This window comes from Aythya ferina (genome assembly GCF_964211825.1).
Source record: "Aythya ferina genome assembly, chromosome: 25".
NCBI classification, from domain to species: Eukaryota; Metazoa; Chordata; class Aves; order Anseriformes; family Anatidae; genus Aythya; species Aythya ferina.
The window spans coordinates 997,943-1,017,578 of NC_140323.1; the positions used below are offsets into that span (position 1 = coordinate 997,943).

The 19,636-nt window shown below is 52.9% G+C and overlaps 1 protein-coding gene across 2 annotated transcripts in view; it reads right to left on the bottom strand.

The window, feature by feature from the left end:
• Nucleotides 1-456: 456 nt before the first annotated feature.
• The window catches only part of PLXNA2 (plexin A2), a 142,726-nt gene continuing 123,546 nt past the window's right edge, over nucleotides 457-19,636 (bottom strand). For both annotated transcript variants that reach the window (XM_084498117.1, XM_084498118.1), the window contains exons 21-32: nucleotides 18,814-18,956; nucleotides 17,222-17,490; nucleotides 13,436-13,502; nucleotides 12,585-12,731; nucleotides 12,122-12,281; nucleotides 11,854-11,957; nucleotides 7,531-7,630; nucleotides 5,246-5,436; nucleotides 4,523-4,692; nucleotides 2,648-2,860; nucleotides 2,222-2,372; nucleotides 457-1,147 (exon numbers count right to left, since the gene is read on the bottom strand). In XM_084498117.1, coding sequence (XP_084354243.1) covers nucleotides 1,052-1,147; nucleotides 2,222-2,372; nucleotides 2,648-2,860; nucleotides 4,523-4,692; nucleotides 5,246-5,436; nucleotides 7,531-7,630; nucleotides 11,854-11,957; nucleotides 12,122-12,281; nucleotides 12,585-12,731; nucleotides 13,436-13,502; nucleotides 17,222-17,490; nucleotides 18,814-18,956 — 1,811 coding nt within the window. In that variant the 3' untranslated portion in view covers nucleotides 457-1,051. The remainder of the gene's footprint in view (nucleotides 1,148-2,221; nucleotides 2,373-2,647; nucleotides 2,861-4,522; nucleotides 4,693-5,245; nucleotides 5,437-7,530; nucleotides 7,631-11,853; nucleotides 11,958-12,121; nucleotides 12,282-12,584; nucleotides 12,732-13,435; nucleotides 13,503-17,221; nucleotides 17,491-18,813; nucleotides 18,957-19,636) is intronic.

Consider the following 19,636-nt stretch of genomic DNA (forward strand, 5'->3'; position numbering starts at 1 on the left):
CAGAGCCTGCGCTGCTCTGCGAGTCGAAGAGGAGAACAATAAACACGTCACCTCGCTGCCTCTAGCCTCTTCAAGTATCGCTCACTGTAAACATCGGGTTCGTGGTTGTTTTTACTGCAAGAAGTCGGGGCGGCTGCCACCAGGCAGCGCGGGCAGCCCCGACCCTTCCTCGCTGCCGGAGCACTGCCGCGCCGGGGATGGGGAAGGGGAAAGCACTTACATCACGTCCCTCCTCATTCAACAGCAAATGGGATTTAAAAAATATATATATATATATTGACACTATATAAATACATAGATAAAGCTGGATTTCAAGACAGGTTGGATGATTGGGTAGATTTTAAATTCATGTAAAGTTCCTTCTAGTGCCTATAGGTTACTCAGCCGCTGAACCGTTTCTGGCTAAATTGTTATTTCACTTGTGTAGAAAGGTGTGGTGCAAACTTGTGCTCATAATTATTTTTTTTTATAAGATCCCAAAAAGAAGAAGATTTCAGTTTTCCAGACTTTCCGATTGGTGTAAGAGTCCATCTGCAGAACGCCTGTGCCTCATCCTCGGGGGTCGGGCGAGGACAGGATTCAGGACTGAACCTTGCTGCCAGGATAATCTCTGTGGCCTCTGTGGTTTTTCCCCTGTTCCTTTTTCCTTTTTTTCTTCTTTTTCTTTATTTTTTTTTCTCTTTATTTTCTAAAAAAAAAAAAAAAATTAAATAAAGTTTTATCTCCTAATATACATCAAATGATTCTCATGCAAAGCAGCAGTCATGGAGACGTCCAGACTTTCCAGGTTCCTTCTTTCCATGAATAATGGAAAAAAATAATCCGTCTTGATTTGACTTTGATTGAGATGCTTTGTCTGTTTTTATCTTCCTGCCTTTTCGAACCAGATCCTACGTGATTTTGAATGCAGTCAGTCCTTGGGCCAGTCTCTGCTCTCTCTGGATGAGCCTCGGTATTTCCATGTGCCTTTCTTGCTTGTTCTCCCTCTCGAGCCCCGAGCGTCCGTGCAGTACTCTTGCCCCTTGCTGTCTGTGAGCATCGCAGCCTTTCTTCAGCTCTCAATAGACATGGCACCAATAAGTTGCTCTACTTTGTATGCCAGACGCTGCCTACGTGCCTGCTCATCCTGTTCCAAAGCTCCAATGAGCTGGTACGGGGAAAAAAAAAGGAGAAAAGAGAAAGAAGTCAGTGTGAGGGAGAAGGGGTGGGCAGGGGTGGGTGGCAGCAAGATGTGAGCAACTCGAAATGCAGATGTGTGTTTCAAGGGACAGACAGAAAGCCAGTGAAAAACATGGGATAAATCAGGTCTGAGGATAGCCTGGGAACATTTCTGGGCTGGATGCACAGCACAGCACAAAACAGCCGGTATTTCCCCCGGAGCAGCAGGCAGTGACAGAGCAGTACCGACAATGCTTTCTCATGACACGAAGTGCTGAGGTTTTCTAGTGACAATAAATCCCTTCCCTCAGCTTTGCCCCTGTGAAGAATCTGGAGTAACAAATGGCAAAGCAAAGCAATGAGTGCTTTCCCTCTGCACAGCCGTGCTCGTTCATTTGCTGGCCAGCTCGGAGCATGCAGCCAGCACTGCACGGTCGGTCCTGCTCTTGTACCTTGAGCTCCACATTTCTTGTCTCATTTAGCATGAAAGTTATCAGATTTTAAACCCTAATCGGAAAATAGCTGTGGCATTGTATCACAAATGCATACATGCAATTAAATTACAAAACCCTTCCTTTTAACGGACATAATTGCAAAATAGGTTTTTCTTACGCTGAAATGAAGGGGTGGAACAGATGGCGAGAACTTGGTTTCAAGTGATGCATTCATTAAAGGCGCTCAGGCTGCCAGGGAATCTTTGCAAATAGGAGCCTGCACCACTGCACCAGGGGAGTTGTACTGTGCTGTTCCCAAAAAACACGGATGTTTCTGGGGGGGTTCACTGGGCCATGATGATTTTCTGCTGTTTCTAGGAGTGATCTGCACTTGGCGTGTGCCAAGGCTGAGGAATTCAGCTGCTCACATGGTGTTTGAGCTCTCAGTCCTTCAGGGAAGCACCCTACAGAGCAGGACCTGAACCTGGCTGTGCAGGATCAGAGCAGATGTGGGCGGCAGCAGCATAAGAAGCTGCACCAAGGGCGAGCTGGGACGAAGCAGGAGCCGTGCTCCACGCGTGGAGGTGGCCGGCAAGGGGACCAGCACGGCGCTGCCCGCGGGCACCCACCTCCTCGCTGTACTTGCTGACGTAGGAGTAGATCTCGTTGAGCGCACTCAGCATGTTGAACTCGGCCGAGTGCAGGCGCGACTGCTCGGCGAGGTAGGCGTTCATGTCCTGGTCGCTGATGGCCGGCAGCTTGGCGATGTCTGCGTAATACCTGCGGGGGCAAAAGGCGAGGGGCCCGTGAGGAATGCAGAGGGTTAAAATGCCCCTTTTCTCAGATTAAACTCATTGGGGAAGAGGATGCCCGTTTGCTTTACGCCTACATCTAGCAAAATGGGATCCTGGGCTGTGAAAATAAAAGCAGCAATGCTAGGAGCCGTGCCACCAGCTTGCTGCAGGAGCCACAGGTGCTGCAGCACCTGCCATCGAGAGCAGAGGCAGCCTGCAGGACCTGGGGCAGGAGCTCAGCAGGATCACGCCGCCACTGACCTCTCCACCCAGCTCTTGTAGCTGGGGATGTCCTTGGCGTACAGCAGCTTGTTGGAGGGGGAGTCCTTGCCCAGGCGGTGCTCGGAGGTGGAGCAGGAGTCCATGAAGGTTTGAGCCACGACGGAGAGGCAGGCGTCCGTGATGCTGCCCTTGTGGATGTCAAACACGAACTGGGGGTTTTTGATGACGTTCACCCAGAACCGCAGAGGAAGGCTGCGGAGAAATGAAGAAATAAAACCAAATGTTGAAACAAAGGCTGGGAACGGGCCCTTCCTGCGCTGTGTGTTCCCACTGGGAACCTGGGACAGGTTCGTGCTGCGTGCCCCACGTCTCATCCTGCAGCAGCAAGGCGAAGGAGGCGAGAGCTGGGCAAGCAGCGGGTGCTGAGGGTGCGATGCCTGCACCAGGGCTGGGCTGAGCAGCTCCACAAGGGCTCGCTGGAGGGGGTGGCCCTGCTATGGGGCATCTCCATGTCCCCGCGCCCCCCAGCCGCTGCCCGGCCACTCGCCGTCCATCCCCTGTGAGCAGGGCAACAGGCTTCAGAGGCTCCATCCCCGAATCCCAAGGCCTTTGCAATCAAAGGGGAATTATTATTCCTTTTTTCTTTGGCTGTATAGCAGGATCAAACAACCAGCTGCTGCTTTCTATTACCTTTCAAGTCTGGGCTCTCTCCATCCAGCTAGCTGCACCGAAGGCTTCGGCATTAACTCTTGCTGCACTGCAGGCCAGCAGCTCGGCAGCATCCCCTGCAACGCCAGCTCCTGACCCCCAGTTCTCCAGATCTGCCTTACAAACCCCAATTTGCTTTGACCTGCTCCAGCAGCCTAAGCCTCTCCTGATTCTCCAGTGAAATTCCCTTTCTGGGCATGCCGTGTGCCCCATTCCCCGTACAGCCCCAGGGATGCCAGGGTGCTGCCCTCAGTGCTGCAGCATCCTCTGGAGGATTGGAGCCATCGCTGCTCGGGGTTAACCTGCCCCAGGTTCCCCCAGCACCACAAGCAGCATCCAGCTTGCAGAGGGCATGGTGAGAGCCGAGCAGAGCGCCCAGCACAACCGCTGGCTCGCAGACCGAATTTTCCCCCTGCTCTTTCTTTTTTTTTTTGCTTTAAGAAGTCTCATCTCTACTTGTGATTCAAGCGTTTTTATCCTAATAACTCCTTCTTCTAAGGCTTTCAATAAATTGTTTTTAGCTTCCCACTGCCTTAGCGGGGAATCCAGCTTTTGCAGACGTGGTGATTAGAGGCTTTTAAAACCACGCGGGACTTGGGGGAAAATACAAAATCTTCAGGGAGCAGCCATTTGTTGTGCTTTTTTTCCCCTCTCTCGCAGAGGTAAATTTCTAACCCACAGAGCTTTTAATCCTAAAATAACGGCAAAGGCAGAGACGTAATAGCTCCATTGTTTGGAGAAGGCTGAGCCCTCGCTGCTGTCGGCGGGGGCTGCGTGTGGGGCTGACCCCCTCCTGCCCAATCCTCCTGCCCCCTGCTCCTGCAGCTGCCCCAGAGCCCCCTTGCAGGTAGCTCCGCACACCCCACCATCGCCAACGCCATCGGTGCGGGCAGATCTGACCCATGCAGAAGGCTTGGAGATGGTCTCAGGGTTTAGCACAGCACTGGGGTTTCCTCCTGTGTGTGCACAGAGTGGGGGCAGGATCCAGGATCAACACCCACTGCTCCATCTGCATGGGGCACCGGGTAGCAGAGGTGCTGGGGGGAAGCATGAGCACGGTTCTCTGCCATGTTTCACGTGCTGGGGCTATGGAGCTGGGTTGCTCCCAGCCCTTCTTGCAGCTCTCCCCCATCTCTGTTTGTTTTTTTTTTTCCCCAGCTCAGCAGCCAGCTCTGGTCGCCCTCCCACCCTCTCCTCCGTTCTCACCAGTTGCTCTTCCACGTGTGCCGCACATCCGTGTCGTGGATGCCGTGCTTATCTGCTTGCTCATCGAGGAAATCGAACATGTACTTGATGGCCAGCGGGAGCGCGCTGCCGCGGTGCACGGTGCTGAACAGCGTCTCAAACAAGTCGTCCACAAACTTCTGCAGCGTACCCTAAAGGGAGCAGCAGCCAGCAAGGTGAAGGAGGGGTGGAGGCACACGCGTGCTCTGCACAGCCCCATGAAGCACAGCCACAGATCCCGGATCCCGCAGGAACAAGCAAGGTCAGGAGCTTTGCAAATACTGCCTGTGCTGCAGGAGGACTGGGGGCTGCAGCTACCCAGGGCTGTGCTTCCTCTCTACTTCTAGCAGAAAACAATTCCTTTGCTTTCAAAATCATATCCGTGTCAGCCACAGTGATGAACATACAGTAAAATGAAGGAAAATTTTGGCAAAAAAAAAAAACAAACAGTTAAGTATCTACAGGTATTGCTGTCCGTAAAACTCTTCATGTTTTAATATCATGTAGAAGAATAAACTACGCAGCAATAATGGTGAGCATGAGTCTATCTCTGTTGCTGCTCCAGGCGCCACCCAACCCCTGGGGCATTACAGGGACAGTCTCACCTTGGTGCTGAGCATCACTAGTGACTGCACAGCACCCTCCCAAGGGCCTGGACAGACCTGCCTATGAGTTTCCCAAGCAAATTTAGCACACGGCAGTTACCTTAGTAGCCAGTAGCCTGGTCAGGTAGATCTCAGACACCATCTTGCTGCCCCGGTCCCCTTCCTTCTGGTCTCCGTGGTCGTGGTTTTTGACCAAGTGCCAGACTTTGACGCCACTCTCCAGGTCCGGGGTGATCATGGGGGCCCGGGAGCGCAGGCTGTCGGGGCTGCCGGTGTACCTGAAGGTGGAGTCTGAGCAGTGGGAGGAGAGGTCAGCCACACTCCAAGCAGACACTTGGAATTTTGATGAATGAAATCATCAGGATGAAATCCTTTCCTTCTCGTGCCTCATCTTGGTGACACCACTGTGCTCGTTCATGCCCAAATCACCTGCTCGGATTTTATTTTTTATTTTTTTTGCAGGGCGGTGGAACGCAACACCACACAGACACCCCGAAAATGGAAACGTGTGCCAAAACAGACCGCATACTTAAAAACGATACGCCTTGCTCTTCACCCAACACAGAGCCCCCAGCCTTGAACCTTTCCCTTTTTGCACTCAGACAGGGAACCTCTCCCTCTTCACTCACACCCTGCACTTACATGGCCGCGGCACAACAGGTCCCTGCAGGACGCCTCTGTGCGCCCCAGCTCATGCACATCAACCCCGTGCCCCGACACCAGCACCATCCCAGTACAGTACCAGTACACATAAATAATAACAAGCTGCCAGCCCTGCTGCCCGATGGGCACAGGGAGCTCATAGCAGAGGAGCCAAAGGGTTCTTCCAATTGCACGGACACCATGCGGGGACATGAGATATATTTAACTTCCCAAGCAATGCATGCCCTGGATCCCACCCACGGCCTCTTCAAGCCAAAACATGGCTCAAAGAAGCCAACACCTATCGTGCCTTGCTCATTTTCTTCCTCTCACTACGTTTCTTTGTTCTCCAGGAACCTCTTGTGTTTTCTCAAATTTAGCCTTCCGATTCGCTTCTCACCCTTCTCAGCAAGAGGAAGGAGATCAATCATAAATCAGCCGAGGGAAGTACGCAAGTCATTACAAAACTAGCTAGATTTTCATCCCTGATTAGGGCTTAGATAAATGAGTACTCCAACTGATATAATTAAGGAGACAGACAGGGGGATGGCTAGGAAAGCATCTACTAATTCTATTTTTAAGCATAGCTCCACGCTGATATATCATGAGGAAAGTAAATAAGTATCTCATTTAAATTCTGTCGGCACAATTAAAAGTATTAATCTTAACATGAGCGATGATTCATACTGGTGGTTCGCAAAGGCTTTTGCATCTGGCATAGATCAATGAGCACCGAAGGCTCCTGTTGTGTCACCCAGGCTCGGCTTTTCCTTCACCTGAAGGGCAGGGGCACGGGGCACAGTGAGAAATGACATTTCTCCCATCCACAGAGCCCGGCGAGGCTTTTACCTAAGGAATCCTGCCACGAGGAGGGCTCCTCGGAGAGAATTGCTTTGGGAGCTAGGAGCAGGAGGAGAGGGGTCTGTCAGGAGCCCTCTCGCCTGTAAAACACGCCGTACAACGGAAGATAATGAAAGATCAGTGCACTAGAGATTTTGCCACTGCTGCCTTTTATGGAAGTCTATGATTACTCTGATTGTGGATTTAGTGCTATAAATGCACACCTGGCACCTAACGGGCTCATTTATTCAGGCTGGGGAGCCTTTAGGGACCATCTGCAAAGTGCCTGGCGGTGCTATTATGCAAATACCGAATTCCCAGGTGTGTGAATCCTGGCACACTGAGTTAAGAGTGCTGTTACCCGTTTTTGACCCATTAGCTACGAATCCAGGATCCTCCACTTAGAGGAGAAATAGATGAAGGAGCCGGGTTGTTCTCGTGTTCCCACGGGGTGCACAAAGCTGCTTTCCTGCAGCAGCAGCCAGGAGGGGCCTTGCAGCACCTGGCCCCGCCGAGCCAAAAGCCTTTCCCTGGCCCTTTCCAGACCCACATTCCCAAAGGCTGCTCACGCGGCGCTTGGCGTCTTTTGGGTCTTTTTTGCTGTTCAGCTCACAGATGCAAAAGCCTTTGCAATAAATAGGTAGCCAAGCACCCTTTTCTGTTTGGCACGTGCACATAATGTCATTTTAGACAACGTGCTGTGGTTCTCTGGTGGAAGCTGCTGCTTTTTTCCACCTAATTCCCTTCAGGTGCTGCCCTCCTACGACAAAGGCAGCTTCAATCCCAGCTCACCCAGACACATCCTCAATCAGGACACGAGCTGGCCCCATGGCTCTCAGTGGCAGAGCAGCACTTGGCCACCTCCTGCGAGCCTTCTCCCCCCAGCACACGGCTGCTTCTTACCATATCTGCTGATGGACGTGCGGGATATACTGGCAGAGGCAGGAATGTTGTACGAGGAGGTCTGCTTGGGAACAAGAGCCACGACCGAGCGGTCCGATACCTGGGGAGGAGACAGAGGGGGAGACATCAGCAAGGGCTGCTTTCTGCACTGGGTGCTTATCTGCAAATGCAGCCAGGAGAAATCCTCAGGGCCCAGGCTTGGCAAGGAGCTGATGACTTGGTGCTCGGGCCCTTGGTCAGGGGGGAAGGAGCCCCTGGCTTTCTCGAGGGGAAAGGTGCTCCTCATCCAGCTGAGTTCTAATCAGGAGCAGCTTAACAGCAAGGGACTGAAGGAAAGGCATGTAAATCAAAAGACATATTGAAGATGGTTTGGGTTGCTCTGATTTAAGATTACATTTTATCCAATAAAAATGAGAATCTCAAGAATTGTTGTGATCCAATTAAAGTAACAATGCAGAGGGAATAAAACAGCTATAATAACGTTATGGACCATAAAACATCCCTATTAAACCATTTTTTATTTTAACAATTTTTATGAACTTTAAAAGTTTGATTTACAGCCTGGCACGTCATAAAGCCATCTTTCAAGGGTATTAAATTGTCTGTCCCTCTGCTGCACCAGAGAAGGAATTAAACGCTGGGAAGTCAAACTATAAATGAACATTAGTGCTAACAAGGTTTTGTTATAGCAGACGTTAGTGGCCATGTTTAATTTTACCCACCCTATAAATCTAATAGGCACTGGATGTTTTTTAGCTTATTTCCCACAATTAGGGATCCACAGGTTGCCAGGGGTCCTTTTGGCTGTGACCTCAGGGTGCTGCGGTGTCCCCAGGGGACGGGAGCTGCCGGGGGGGCTGCGACCTGTGCCCAGCACCTCCCTCAGCACCAGCACACGAGGCACAGAGCCGCACAGCCAGCTCGCTCCCTTCCAGGCTTGGCAGTCCACTAAGATGAAAGGTTTCATGCAAATGTGAGTTGTTATTATCGCTAGCGATAGTGGAAATAATAGCACTTGCGTTTCACAGCACAAAAGTGAGATATTCCCAAGCAAAACACTTCAAACACCTCTGTTATTTCCTCCTCTGCTCCTGCCTCACTTCATCCAATTTATTAAGTCAATGGAAGGAGCGATCAGCGGTGATATTATTTTCCTAGGCTGTTATTAGCTGCCACTTCAGCTCAGTTTCAAGACGGGCGAAGCTGAGCGCTGGCGCTGGGTGCTGCAGCTTCACCGGAGCCACGTGGACCTGGGCGAGAGGTGTTGGGAACTGCACACACACCGAGAGCTCTCACTCTCTAAATTTCGGGTCGAATGGCTCTTGTCAGCTAGAAAGTACCAGCGTACAAATTAGCATCAGATGTAAGATGCATTCCTTCCCCATCTCGCTCTGCTGTTGCCACACTCCCGTAAAGCCCAGGAGACGCCCGAGAAGCTGGCTGGCTGCTTTACAACTTTATAAATATTCTGATTCTTCTACCAGCTGGAAAAGTGCTGCACAAAACACCTTAAAGAGAGGAAAAATGAAAACGGGGCCGGAGGGAGCCACGGTCTGGCAGCGCCGACACCTCCCCGCGACCTGGGCCAGCGAGGACACAGCCCGAGCAGCTCCACCGCCAGATCCTGGCTGTCATTTTCTGCACAAATCTTCCCTCTCTGCTTCTAATTTTTCATTTAAAATAGTTTCCTAATCTCTCAGCCCTTCCAGGCTCCCAGTGGCTGACAGGTATTCATGCTCTGCTGCCTCCCAGTTAACCCTGCACGAGCCGCCGTAAATCATTTGATATTGAATTCGGTGCCTCGTTTTCCCCGAGTAAAGCCACGCGGGGTGAGACTCTCCCGTGGAGTTTAATAGGCATGAAACCAAAAGGACACCACACAAACGTAACACAATTCCTTACAACTTGGCTTAAAAGCTCCGGAGACTTTAACAAAGCATTACAGCCATTTAACCTATACTTCTATTTTAAAAAATGAAGAAATAAGCAGCAGGCATGCAGTTCTCCATATAATTCTCTAATGTGGCTCAAAAATATTACAGAAAGGTGAATATTTCCTTTCAAATCTAACTTGGCTTTTGACAAGGCTTCCTATGAAAAATACATTTTACCCACCGTTGCAGACATATGCTGTATTTTTATCACCCTAAACACGTTCAACACAAAATAATGTCAAAATCTGGCAGGCAGGTGTGGGGCTGCACAAGTGCCCCGGCCCTGGCTGAGCACGGCGAGCAGGAGGAAGGCTGCTGGGTGCCTGGCAGGGCACGGTGCTGAGCCCCGAGGAGCTGCAGGGCTCAGCACAGCAGCAGGATGGTGGGGACCAGGCGCTGCTGGTCCTTGCTTCAGCACCTGCTCCGAGGCAGCAGTGCCTCCCCAAAATGCACAGGGCTTTATCGGAGGAAATCGTGTGCTGGGCATCTCCAGCGACTGCGTGCAGATCCACAGAGATCGCTCAAATCGGCAGATAAAGGTGTGTGACAAAGAGAAAGACACCCGGCTGAAAATAAAGCCAGCTCTGAATGAAAGGGGGAGGTAGCTTTACAGAGCCGGATCTCATATTTATAGAAATCCAGAAACCATCTCGTCAGTCCTCCTCTAGCTGGAGGAAATCTACACGTCATGTTTATGGTTGAACCACAGCTGTTTCGTACGGATGGTTTCCTTTCCCTGCCTTCCTGCAGATCGCAGAATTCCCCCCGCGCTCCTCTGCCAGGCACTTTCTCTGTGCTTCAACAACCCTGGTTAAAGCAGTGAGAGCAGCGCCTGGGGCGCAGATGATTTTATGCCCTCTTCTAAGCCGTGCCTCTGCCCAACAGATTTGTTTTACTGTGCAGTCCTGGAGCATCTGTATTTCTGATACCTAATAAAAACATTTATTACCCAAACAGAAAAAAATACTGGTAGAAATACAGAAAATCATTGCTGTTTGTTTTTGGCAAAAGCCCTGCCTTGACAAGATTTCTGCTGCAGCGCAGAGAACTTGGCTTCTTTTTATGGCTGCAACAGCTCCACTCGGGCTGCGCAGAGCTGTGGCCAGAGCCATGTGCAACTGCTACCTATTTAGATACTTGGCAGCAAACTTCCACTTTGTTCCAGAGCAAAACTGACACTCGAGTGGCAGGAATAGCTGCCGTGTCTTGAGTGCTGTCAGGATTTTGTTTATTTTAAGGGTAAACTTATGGCTCAGATTTCCCCCAGGCACCGAAGTGAAAATACTTGTTCCCCTAGCACCCAGCACACATCAGAGCAACACGAAATTCACTTGCGACTTCCCTAGATGACTTTTAAAGATCAAGGCACAGTAAAATCTCCCTGCTTCCCTGCGTGTTGGTTAATCCCTTGCAACTGTCAGGTAGGAGAGGTTTTAAAAACAACGCAATTCACCTGCACGACTCCCACGGCAGTTTGCGGTGAGCTGCGTAATCCCTTGGGCTGCCTGGGGAAGCTGACCCTCGAGCAGCTTTTTTACAGGCACTTTGCATGTTTCTGCCACCCAGCACCTCGCTCCCTGATGCTGTGGCTCCTGTCAACACTGGCTGGTGCTCAGCTTACACGGCGTGAGTCCCACTGATGGACTCGTGATGGTGTACGGACAGGGAGGGATGCCAGATTGAATACTGAGCACTGCTGCGTAGGTACTGATGGACAGCAGTAGGTTGCAGGTCCCAATTAATGCAGTTATCCTCTGCTGCAGCCAGACTCAGAGGAAAAGCCTCTGATTCCTCTCTCAGACTCCCCCAGCCCCGTCTGTACCTCTCTGGACACCTCACACACCCTAAGCAGTCCTTTCCCACCACCACTCATGCTGCAAAAACTAAGGATGGCAAAAATTGCTTAGCTCACCTTGGCCAACGCAAAACAGAGCCTCCTCATTGCCTGGCTTGGTTTTACACGGTTTCAAGGGCAAAACTCCTGGGACTTGGCTCAGAACTAGGTCTGGGAGATGGAAGGAAGGCACAAACTCCTCTTCCTCCCCTGGCTGCTCTCCTGCTTGTCCCACTCTGTGCCATCCCCGCCTGGCCCCGCGGCTCCAGCAGCAGCAGCTCAGCCCTCTCCCAGCTCTGTCTATCTCACCAGCACGGCTGGCGGTTTTAATTTAGCCAATTTTCACCTCTGCTAGTTTCTTTAAGATCCATGTCAAGGTTGCTTTCCTGTCTAATGCAGAAGCACATTGAAGCAGTCAGGTTTATCATACAAATGTGACCTCCCCGCCTGCCTCGGTATGCGAGACACTTGGAAAATTAAATTTCAGCTTTTTTTTTTTTTTCTCCTTCCTCCTGGCAGCTTCCTGGAAGCCGCCTGCAAAGGCTGCTTTCTCACCTGATAATGCATCAGGGTGTTCAGGCGCTTCCAGTCTCCTTCAATCTTGGTGGTGATGTCTTCATCCTGCAGGACCACCCGCGCGATCCGGCCCTGCCGCCACTCTGCAGGAGAGACAAAAGCCATGCAGTTGGGGAAGGGAAGGACACTTTGGGGCTCAATCCGCTCTGATAACAACATCTAACCGACTTCTGGGAAGTGAAACCCACTGAGTATCACTGCTAACACGCCCCTGACCCACTCCCTCCAGCAGGCAGGGGGTTCCTACCCAAGTCCATGTCAACAGCTCTCGGTCTCTGGGAGTAGGGGACGTTCTTGTACACAGCATCGAGGATCTTCTCTTTGACCTGAGTGATGGTATCACAGTTCAGCACCTTCACTGGGATCTCTGGGCTGTTCTCGTTGTCCGGGTTCACGCAGTTCAGGATCTGGAAAGGAAGGGGAACCACACCGTTCCCTGAGGGGCTTCGGGCCAGAGTCCAGCTGCCCTCCCTTTGCTACAGGGAGGCCAATGGTCGATGAATGGGGAAGTAAAACGCTCCCCTCAAACCATGGCTTCCAAAACCATAGCTCAGCTAGGGACACCGCTGCCTCGGGCCTGGGTCTGGCAGCATGAGGCCTTCCTGCAGGGGAACACCGCTGCTTCACGGCAGTGCCCATACCCACTGCCCACGTCCAAGCGGGGAGGACAGGAGCAGCAATTCACGGCCACATCCCCAGGGTTCACTCACCAGAGTCTTGTACTCGATTTGCTGCCGGATCAGCTTGTCCTCACTGAGGGAGTAGCGGGCCTCCCCCGTGATGGCGTCGATCGGGCCCTTCTCCATCTGCTGCTTGATGGCACAGTAGAGCATGAAGAGCGGCTCCCCGGCACACTCCTACCAACGAGACAGACAGCAGAACTGACACGGAGGTGAAGGTGCATCTCCTCCAGGGCCACTGGCCCACAGACCGACTTCACACGGGACTGATTTCGGCAGAGGCACGGTCCCGTTGCCCTAATTGCCAGCACGTGTGCAATCCAGGCTCAGCCCCCAGCAGCTCCTGGGGAGGGCGGCCAAAACCGCGAGCTCCACTGCTCATTGGGACTGTTGTCCTTGGCTTGGGAGCTCTGCTGAGTCTGTATGGCTGTAAAACAGGGATCTGAGATCGTGATCTTGTTGTTTGTCCTCATAAAGTCAGTTCTGGGGGGGCTTCCGAAACCGAAAATAAAGTTAAAAATATGAAAGCCCAGGCATGGAGGTGTAAGTGGGAATTGCCCCTGAGTACTAACAAGGTGCAAGCCCTCAAGAGGGGACAGATCAGGGTACTCTGGAGAATACAGCCAGGTGACACGAGGTGTAACCAAAGCCAGGGAACATTAAGCTGAAGAGCAGAAAACCTTCTCCCAAGGACAGCCTTTAAACAGTGCTCGAGGGAAGCAGTGGAAACTCCATTGCATGAATCTTTTTCAGGCAACGTCCCTGGGAGCTGCCTGGCTGTGCCATTTCACTTGGAGCCTAATGGAGCTGCAAGCCCAGCTCCAGCCTGTGCGGGTGGGACGGCAGAGCAGCAGCGGGGGCCCAGCTCCATCCCTCCTTACCTTGAGGAACTTGTGCAGGAGGAAGGCGAACCAATTCGTCAGCATCTTCTCGGCCACCGACTCTGTCCTAGGGGAGCCAGGAGGAGATGCACGTTACGGACAAAGCCAAACCTCATCTCCCTTCACAAACCAGCCTCGAGAAGTGGGAACAGCTAGAGATTGGGGTGGATGAGCATCCTCCCTCCTGCTCCCTGCAGCAGTGGGTGCAGTGCTCGCAGCACCACCACCACACGGCTCCCAGTGCAGGCAGGCAGCAGGATGAGGCTGGCCAGCCCAGCGCTGTCCCCGTGTGCCCAGCTGACAGCCCGTCACAGCCCCGGTGGTGACGGGGAGCCTGGTGACACTCGGCTCGTCGCATGTGGTGCAAATTACAGCCTGGCGCAGTAAATCACTGGGATTTGCAGCGGTGGCTGGCAATCAGGGACAGCAGAGTGACAATGGCAGGAAAATTGCAGCTTTCTCCCCAGTCCCACCCAGCATCCTCTCCCCACATTGTGCCCGAGATTATTTCTAATTTAAATACAATGCCTCCTAATGATAGGTTTTAATGCTGGCTCTGCAGGACGGGGGGGGGAACTGTCCTTAAAGCACCACGGTGCCTTTTCCTGGGACAGGACAGGCTGGCTGTGCTGCTGGCAGGACATCTCATAGCCCACACCTGAGCCTCTGGTGCCATTCCTGCAAACTGCCCGTGGGACACCGTGCCCCCAGCCTGCTGAGCACACGGGCTGCCCTGCACGAGGCTGGTGCGGTGCTGCAGCAGCCAGGGCAAAGCACGGGGTCCTGCCGGTCCCAGTCCTGCTCCCGACCCATTTTCTCTGTTGTTCCCCAGCTGCTCTGCTGACTTGAATTAGGGACTGCTCCTCGGGGTGGATTTGTACAGCATCCAGCGTGTTTGGAGATGATGGCATTTAATGGAAAAAAACAACAGGGTTTGATCACAGAGTCAAGCGGATCAAGTATAAATGGGAACCACAGATTTCAGCAAACAAAAGCTGACACCAGCCTGCAAAAAAAAAAAAACAACACCCAAAACCCGGGGGTTGCGTTACCTGTCATCTCCTAGGATCACAACATCTGCCAGAAATTTGTGAAAATGTCTACAGATCCCCAAAGAAGTTGAGCTTGAATTGATTAACTGCCTAAAAACTCATCCTACAACCTGACACGTGCGTGGTTCACCTATTTAAAAGGTTTCTGGCACTCAGTTAGGGAGGAGAACCACCAGCACACTGCCACGGCTGCGCCAGCCAGCCACAGGCCACAGAAAATGAAGAGCTGGTGCCACAGCCACGTTAAAGAATAGGAGAAAAACACAGAAAATGAAAACGTATTGTCTGGGAGAGGGGGACCCCCGTGGCTGGCTGTTGCCTTCTGCCTCTTTGTCAGAAATAAAAAATCATCTGAATGGAGCAGCGAAGAAGGAAGCGGCTCCAAAGCTCCCCAGTCCCACTTCTCACCTCTGAGTGCTGAGTCTCACTCTCACATTGACATTGAGAGACTTTTGCAGTGCAACAGCTCCAGGGACTGCCTCCAATTAAGAAATTAATCATCACTGTCCTACGCAGGCTGAGGAGAGGGGCTGCTGGCCGCAGCAGGCTCCTTGCAAACAAGTCCCCTGTTCTTACTGCCCCCGGCCTCCTGTGGCACAGCCAAACTTTTGGGCCGGAGCAGGACCCCTGGGGGGGCCGTGCCCAGCCCCTGGCAGGAGCCAGATCTGTCCCGCAGAGCAGGCAGGGGGCTGCAGAGCTTTGTGCTGCCATCCCCAGCAGGCACCGCCTGCACGCTGCGGCCGGGCTGCTGCCTGCAACGCCCTTTGGATCTGCCTCTAAAAATAAAATATAAGCTCCTGAAGATTAACGCAGCAGGGGACAATCCCTAGGCTTGGAGAAAGCCCTTCTCAGACTGACCATGGAACAAGGGCAAAGCACGCTCCGGAGAGGGCTTTCCACAGGGGGTCTGATGCCAGCAGCCAAAGGCTGGGCTGCCCTGACCCGCTGAGGCCCTGGGAATGAAACAAAACTAACAAAAGGAGCTGAGAGAACCCCAAAATAAATATGTATTTTATTAATTCTCCCTGCTTTATCTAAGTCTCCCAACCGCTGCCTGCTCTCTGTGCCAGGAACCACAGCAGCTATTTGATTTAATATCAACTTTTTTTGCTGTCTCCCTCGAGGGGCAGCGGCGGAGGAAAGAGAGGGGAAAAACAAAGAAGAAAGAGAGGAAGAACGGAGTGCTGATTAGCAACCGCTGCCACCAGAGAGCTCGAAAAAATAAAAATAAGCAGCATCTCGGTTGGTCGGTGAGGGCTGAGTGCCTGCATCCCACGGATCTGCTGAAAGCCACAAAGCTCAGCACCAGGGTCGGGTGGGCACGGGACGTGGTGCCCCACGGGGGCTGTGCAGCAGCAGGCACAGAGCAGGATTCCTGTCCCATGCAGACACCTCCCTTCGGAGCCCACTTGTAACCTCTGATGTCCAGAACCTGCTCGACACCAGTGCTCACAGCAGACAAGGAGCAGCACGGGGCTGTCCCCACAGGGCTGCTCCATGGGTGGTGTGCGCCCAGCTCTGCTCCTGGGCTCCTGCTGGCACCACGCTGCCAACGCCACCACCGCATCAAGCCTGGCTTCTCCTCCTCTCACCCATTTTAAAGCAGCAGAACATCAGCTCCTGGCTCAGCTCCTCTCCTGGTGGCCTGGGGACACCAGACCCGAACCCTTCCCACGTCAGAGCTGTGTCTGTCATTGTCTCCTGTCTCTGACCCCCCAGCACAAGGAGAAGAGGAGCTCTGGCTGGTCACAGCACGCTGCCTCACTAGCCAGAGCGGGCAGGGCTCTGATCGCCAGCCTCGTGCTCCTGGAGCACGGCAGTCATTATTGCTGGCTGAGGCAGAAGGCGCCTTCCCTGCGACTCGTCAAACCACGGGGGAAATTAAGACGGCTTCCTTCTCTGAGATGAGTTATTGCCTCCGCAAACACAGCCAGATTTAAAGCAATTTCCTGTCAAGCATATTCATTATGGCTGGAGGAATCCCTGAAATTTTCCTGGAGCTGTGAAATCCTTCCCTTCCCCTCGGCTGCCCGCCCCAGCAAGATGCCAGAGGAGCTGCAGTCGGCAGCACGGACAGGACCCAGCAGGACACGGGATGACAGCAGCTCATGACACAGAGAACAGGGAGCTGCCTTCTCATGGCCTAGCCCATAGGCTCATCCAGCCTATATTCATAAAGCCTTTTTCCCCTTTTCTTTCTAAAATTTCCCTGCATGACCGTGGCTTAGTTGCCTAACCCGTGCTCGAGCTCTTTTCCCCAGCTGTCAAACACAAACGTCCCGGCTGCACCCAGCCTGGGAGCTACGAGGCTAACCTCCCCCCTTTTATTTAAAAATAAAAATAAAAAAAGACACGGGATGAGCAGATAACGATCTGCTCACAATGAGAACACCCCGGCTGAGGGGAGACAAGAACCCTAAGTACCCTACAGACACCAAACAAAGCAGGACCCTGTCCCTAAAAGCCAGAAGCCTGCTGCAAAGGCTGCAGCTGCTGCATCTCGATCCCTCCACACACAGAGCTGCTGCCTCCTCCTCCTCCTGCCTGCACGCACAGGGTGCTGCTTGGCATGGTGGTGACCACGAGCCGCACTTTTTGTGCCCCTCAACTCCCTGCCACGATGGGACAGCCCCATCATGGTGGGGTCAGCAGGAAAGAACCCCCCGGGCAGAGCAGGGGGTGCCCTGTGCCGTGCCGCCCTCCCATGGCCCCGTCCTCTCCGGCACCGTGCTACCTGCGCAGCAGCAGCTTGGGGTGGTTCTTGTTCTCCAGGTTCTTCTCGATGAGGTCGGAGAGGAGCTGCTTCAGCACGTCGGTGGCGTACTCCAGCCTGCCCTGCAGCCCCGTCATGATGAGCGAGGCCACGTTGCCACGGTCGCGCATGGAGAAGCTGCGCTGCAGCTCCAGCGTCCGGATGAAGGTGAGCAGGAAGACCTTGTTGTTGATCAGCTGGGCAAAGAGCTTCAGCGCCTTCTCCACGCTCTGCTGCCCGTTCCCTTGGACCTGCGGTGGAGGAGAGCACCCGTCAGAAGGGCGAAGGACCGGAGGGGAACACGTGCACAGCACAGCCCCGAGTTTTCCAACTGTGGTCCACCACAAGCCTGGCACAGGACAACGGAGCCCTGTTAGTTTCAGACCAAGGCACTGGGACCAGCAGCATCCCCCAAGAGCTGGGCGATGACAGCAGGGCTGATGCCGCTGTTCCTGCCTAGGACAGAGCCCACACTGCCACGGGGACACCACTCCGTGCCCCACAGCCCCGCTGGTGCTGCCATGGGGACCAAGGGTTGTGTGGCTGGTTTAGCCCTGGGCGCACAAGGAACACCCAAACTCTGCCTCTCAGCACCCCAAACGTGCTCTGCACATTGAGCCACTCCTAACATCGCCCTTCCTGCCCTCCCCCAGCACTCCAGCACATCTCCATCGCTGCTCCGAGCACTCTGCCTGCCATAAAGCTGCTGCTTTGAGGCTAACGGCCCTATAAATGATGTACGATTTTGCTTGTTCTGCACAAAAAGTGACACTCTCATAAGTAAATTAAATACCAATTTAGACTATTGCTTTATTATGGGACAAGTATAAAAAATTAATTGAGGCTTTCAGCCAGCTCCAGACTCGAGTAATTCATTACGAATGGAAATGATGAACAGCGTTAAGCAACTCTTTACCAAACATCTTGGAGACTCATGTATTGGCTTTACTGACGTTACGTAATTAAGCAACTGTGTAATTGGCAACACATTTATCACTTCTGCTGTTCTCTTTTTCATGAGTAAAACAAATAAGAAGCATTCATATTTGCTAGCTCATCAGCTTATTTGGTGACCGAAGCAGCAAAGGAAACGTGTGGGACCGGGACACTCGGGGCACAGGAGCACGGCTGGAGACGCTGGCTCGATGGCAGCAACTGCTCCATGCTGGGAAGGAATCTAATCTGATGCACAATTATTAATTAGCCCTCACACTGAGCACTCAGGCACCTCAGTAAAGCCCTGCAGGAGAGGAGCAAGGTGCTGACGGCACAGCCAGAGGCCGGCCAGGCGCTTGCCCTCCTGTGGGCACGCCGCGAACAGCAGCAGGAGGCGGCTCTGGGGACGGAGCGCTTCGAAGGACACCAGGAATTCCCTGGGCTGCTTTGCTGCTGGCCTACAGCAATGTGCAAAGCGAGAAAAGAAAACCAAAGCAGCACTGGGAAAGAGGAAGCAAGCAGCATTTGATGGTGATACAGCACCAGGTTCTTTGTTAAAATGAGCTTGGGGCTCATCCTGCTGAGAACCCCAGGGCTTCTACCGAGACTCGGCGCGGAGGGCACTGCCCGTCCGTTACCTCCAGCTCCCGCAGGACGGGATGGTCCTCGATGCCAGGGAAAAGGACCCGCATGGCATACGTCCGATAGTCCAGGTAGGGGATGCCGGAGCGATCCAGGTCGCTGGTTAGCTCGTTGATGTCTGTCTGCAGCTCTGCAAAGGCTGTTGGGGAGAACACAAAGAGAAGCACGGTCAGATGTGAGCTCGGGGAGCCAAGGCTGCAGGGCTGAGGCTCGGGGCGAGCTGCCTGCCCCCACACCAGCAGCAGACGCCGAGCAGACCTTGCCACCAGCTCAGACCCTCACCCTCGGAGAGTCGCCCTCAGCAGCCAAGAGCACAGGCTGCAGAGAACAGACGCCGAGAACAAAAGATGCTTATTAATTTGTATGCAGTTCACACCTGTGTACACACACCTAAAACACCTTTAGAGGCTGCAGATAGAAATGAGGATCTATTTTCATAACTTGGTGCCTCCCTTATTTTCTCTCCTCCTCCTCCACCACCAGTTACCAAAAGAATCAAATCTGATGCAGATCAAACGCAAGCAGAAACTGCCTGATGCAGGGGTCAGGAAGGAATTTATTCCTCCTCTCGTGACATGACCTCAGTGTGGATGTCACGGCCGTATGCATGCCCTGCTCTTCGCTCTCCAGAGCACAAAACGTTGGCCCAGGAGGAGACCATGCCGAGCCAGGCTGTGCCCATGACAAACCCGTGGGCTCCCCTGAATATCACTCCTGCTTTGTCTCACACCTCCAAGGCTACCTGTTTAAAGTCAGCTGAACAAATCCAATGCACCTATCGATACACCCAGAGGTCACACTGTGAAATGTGCAGCTTTC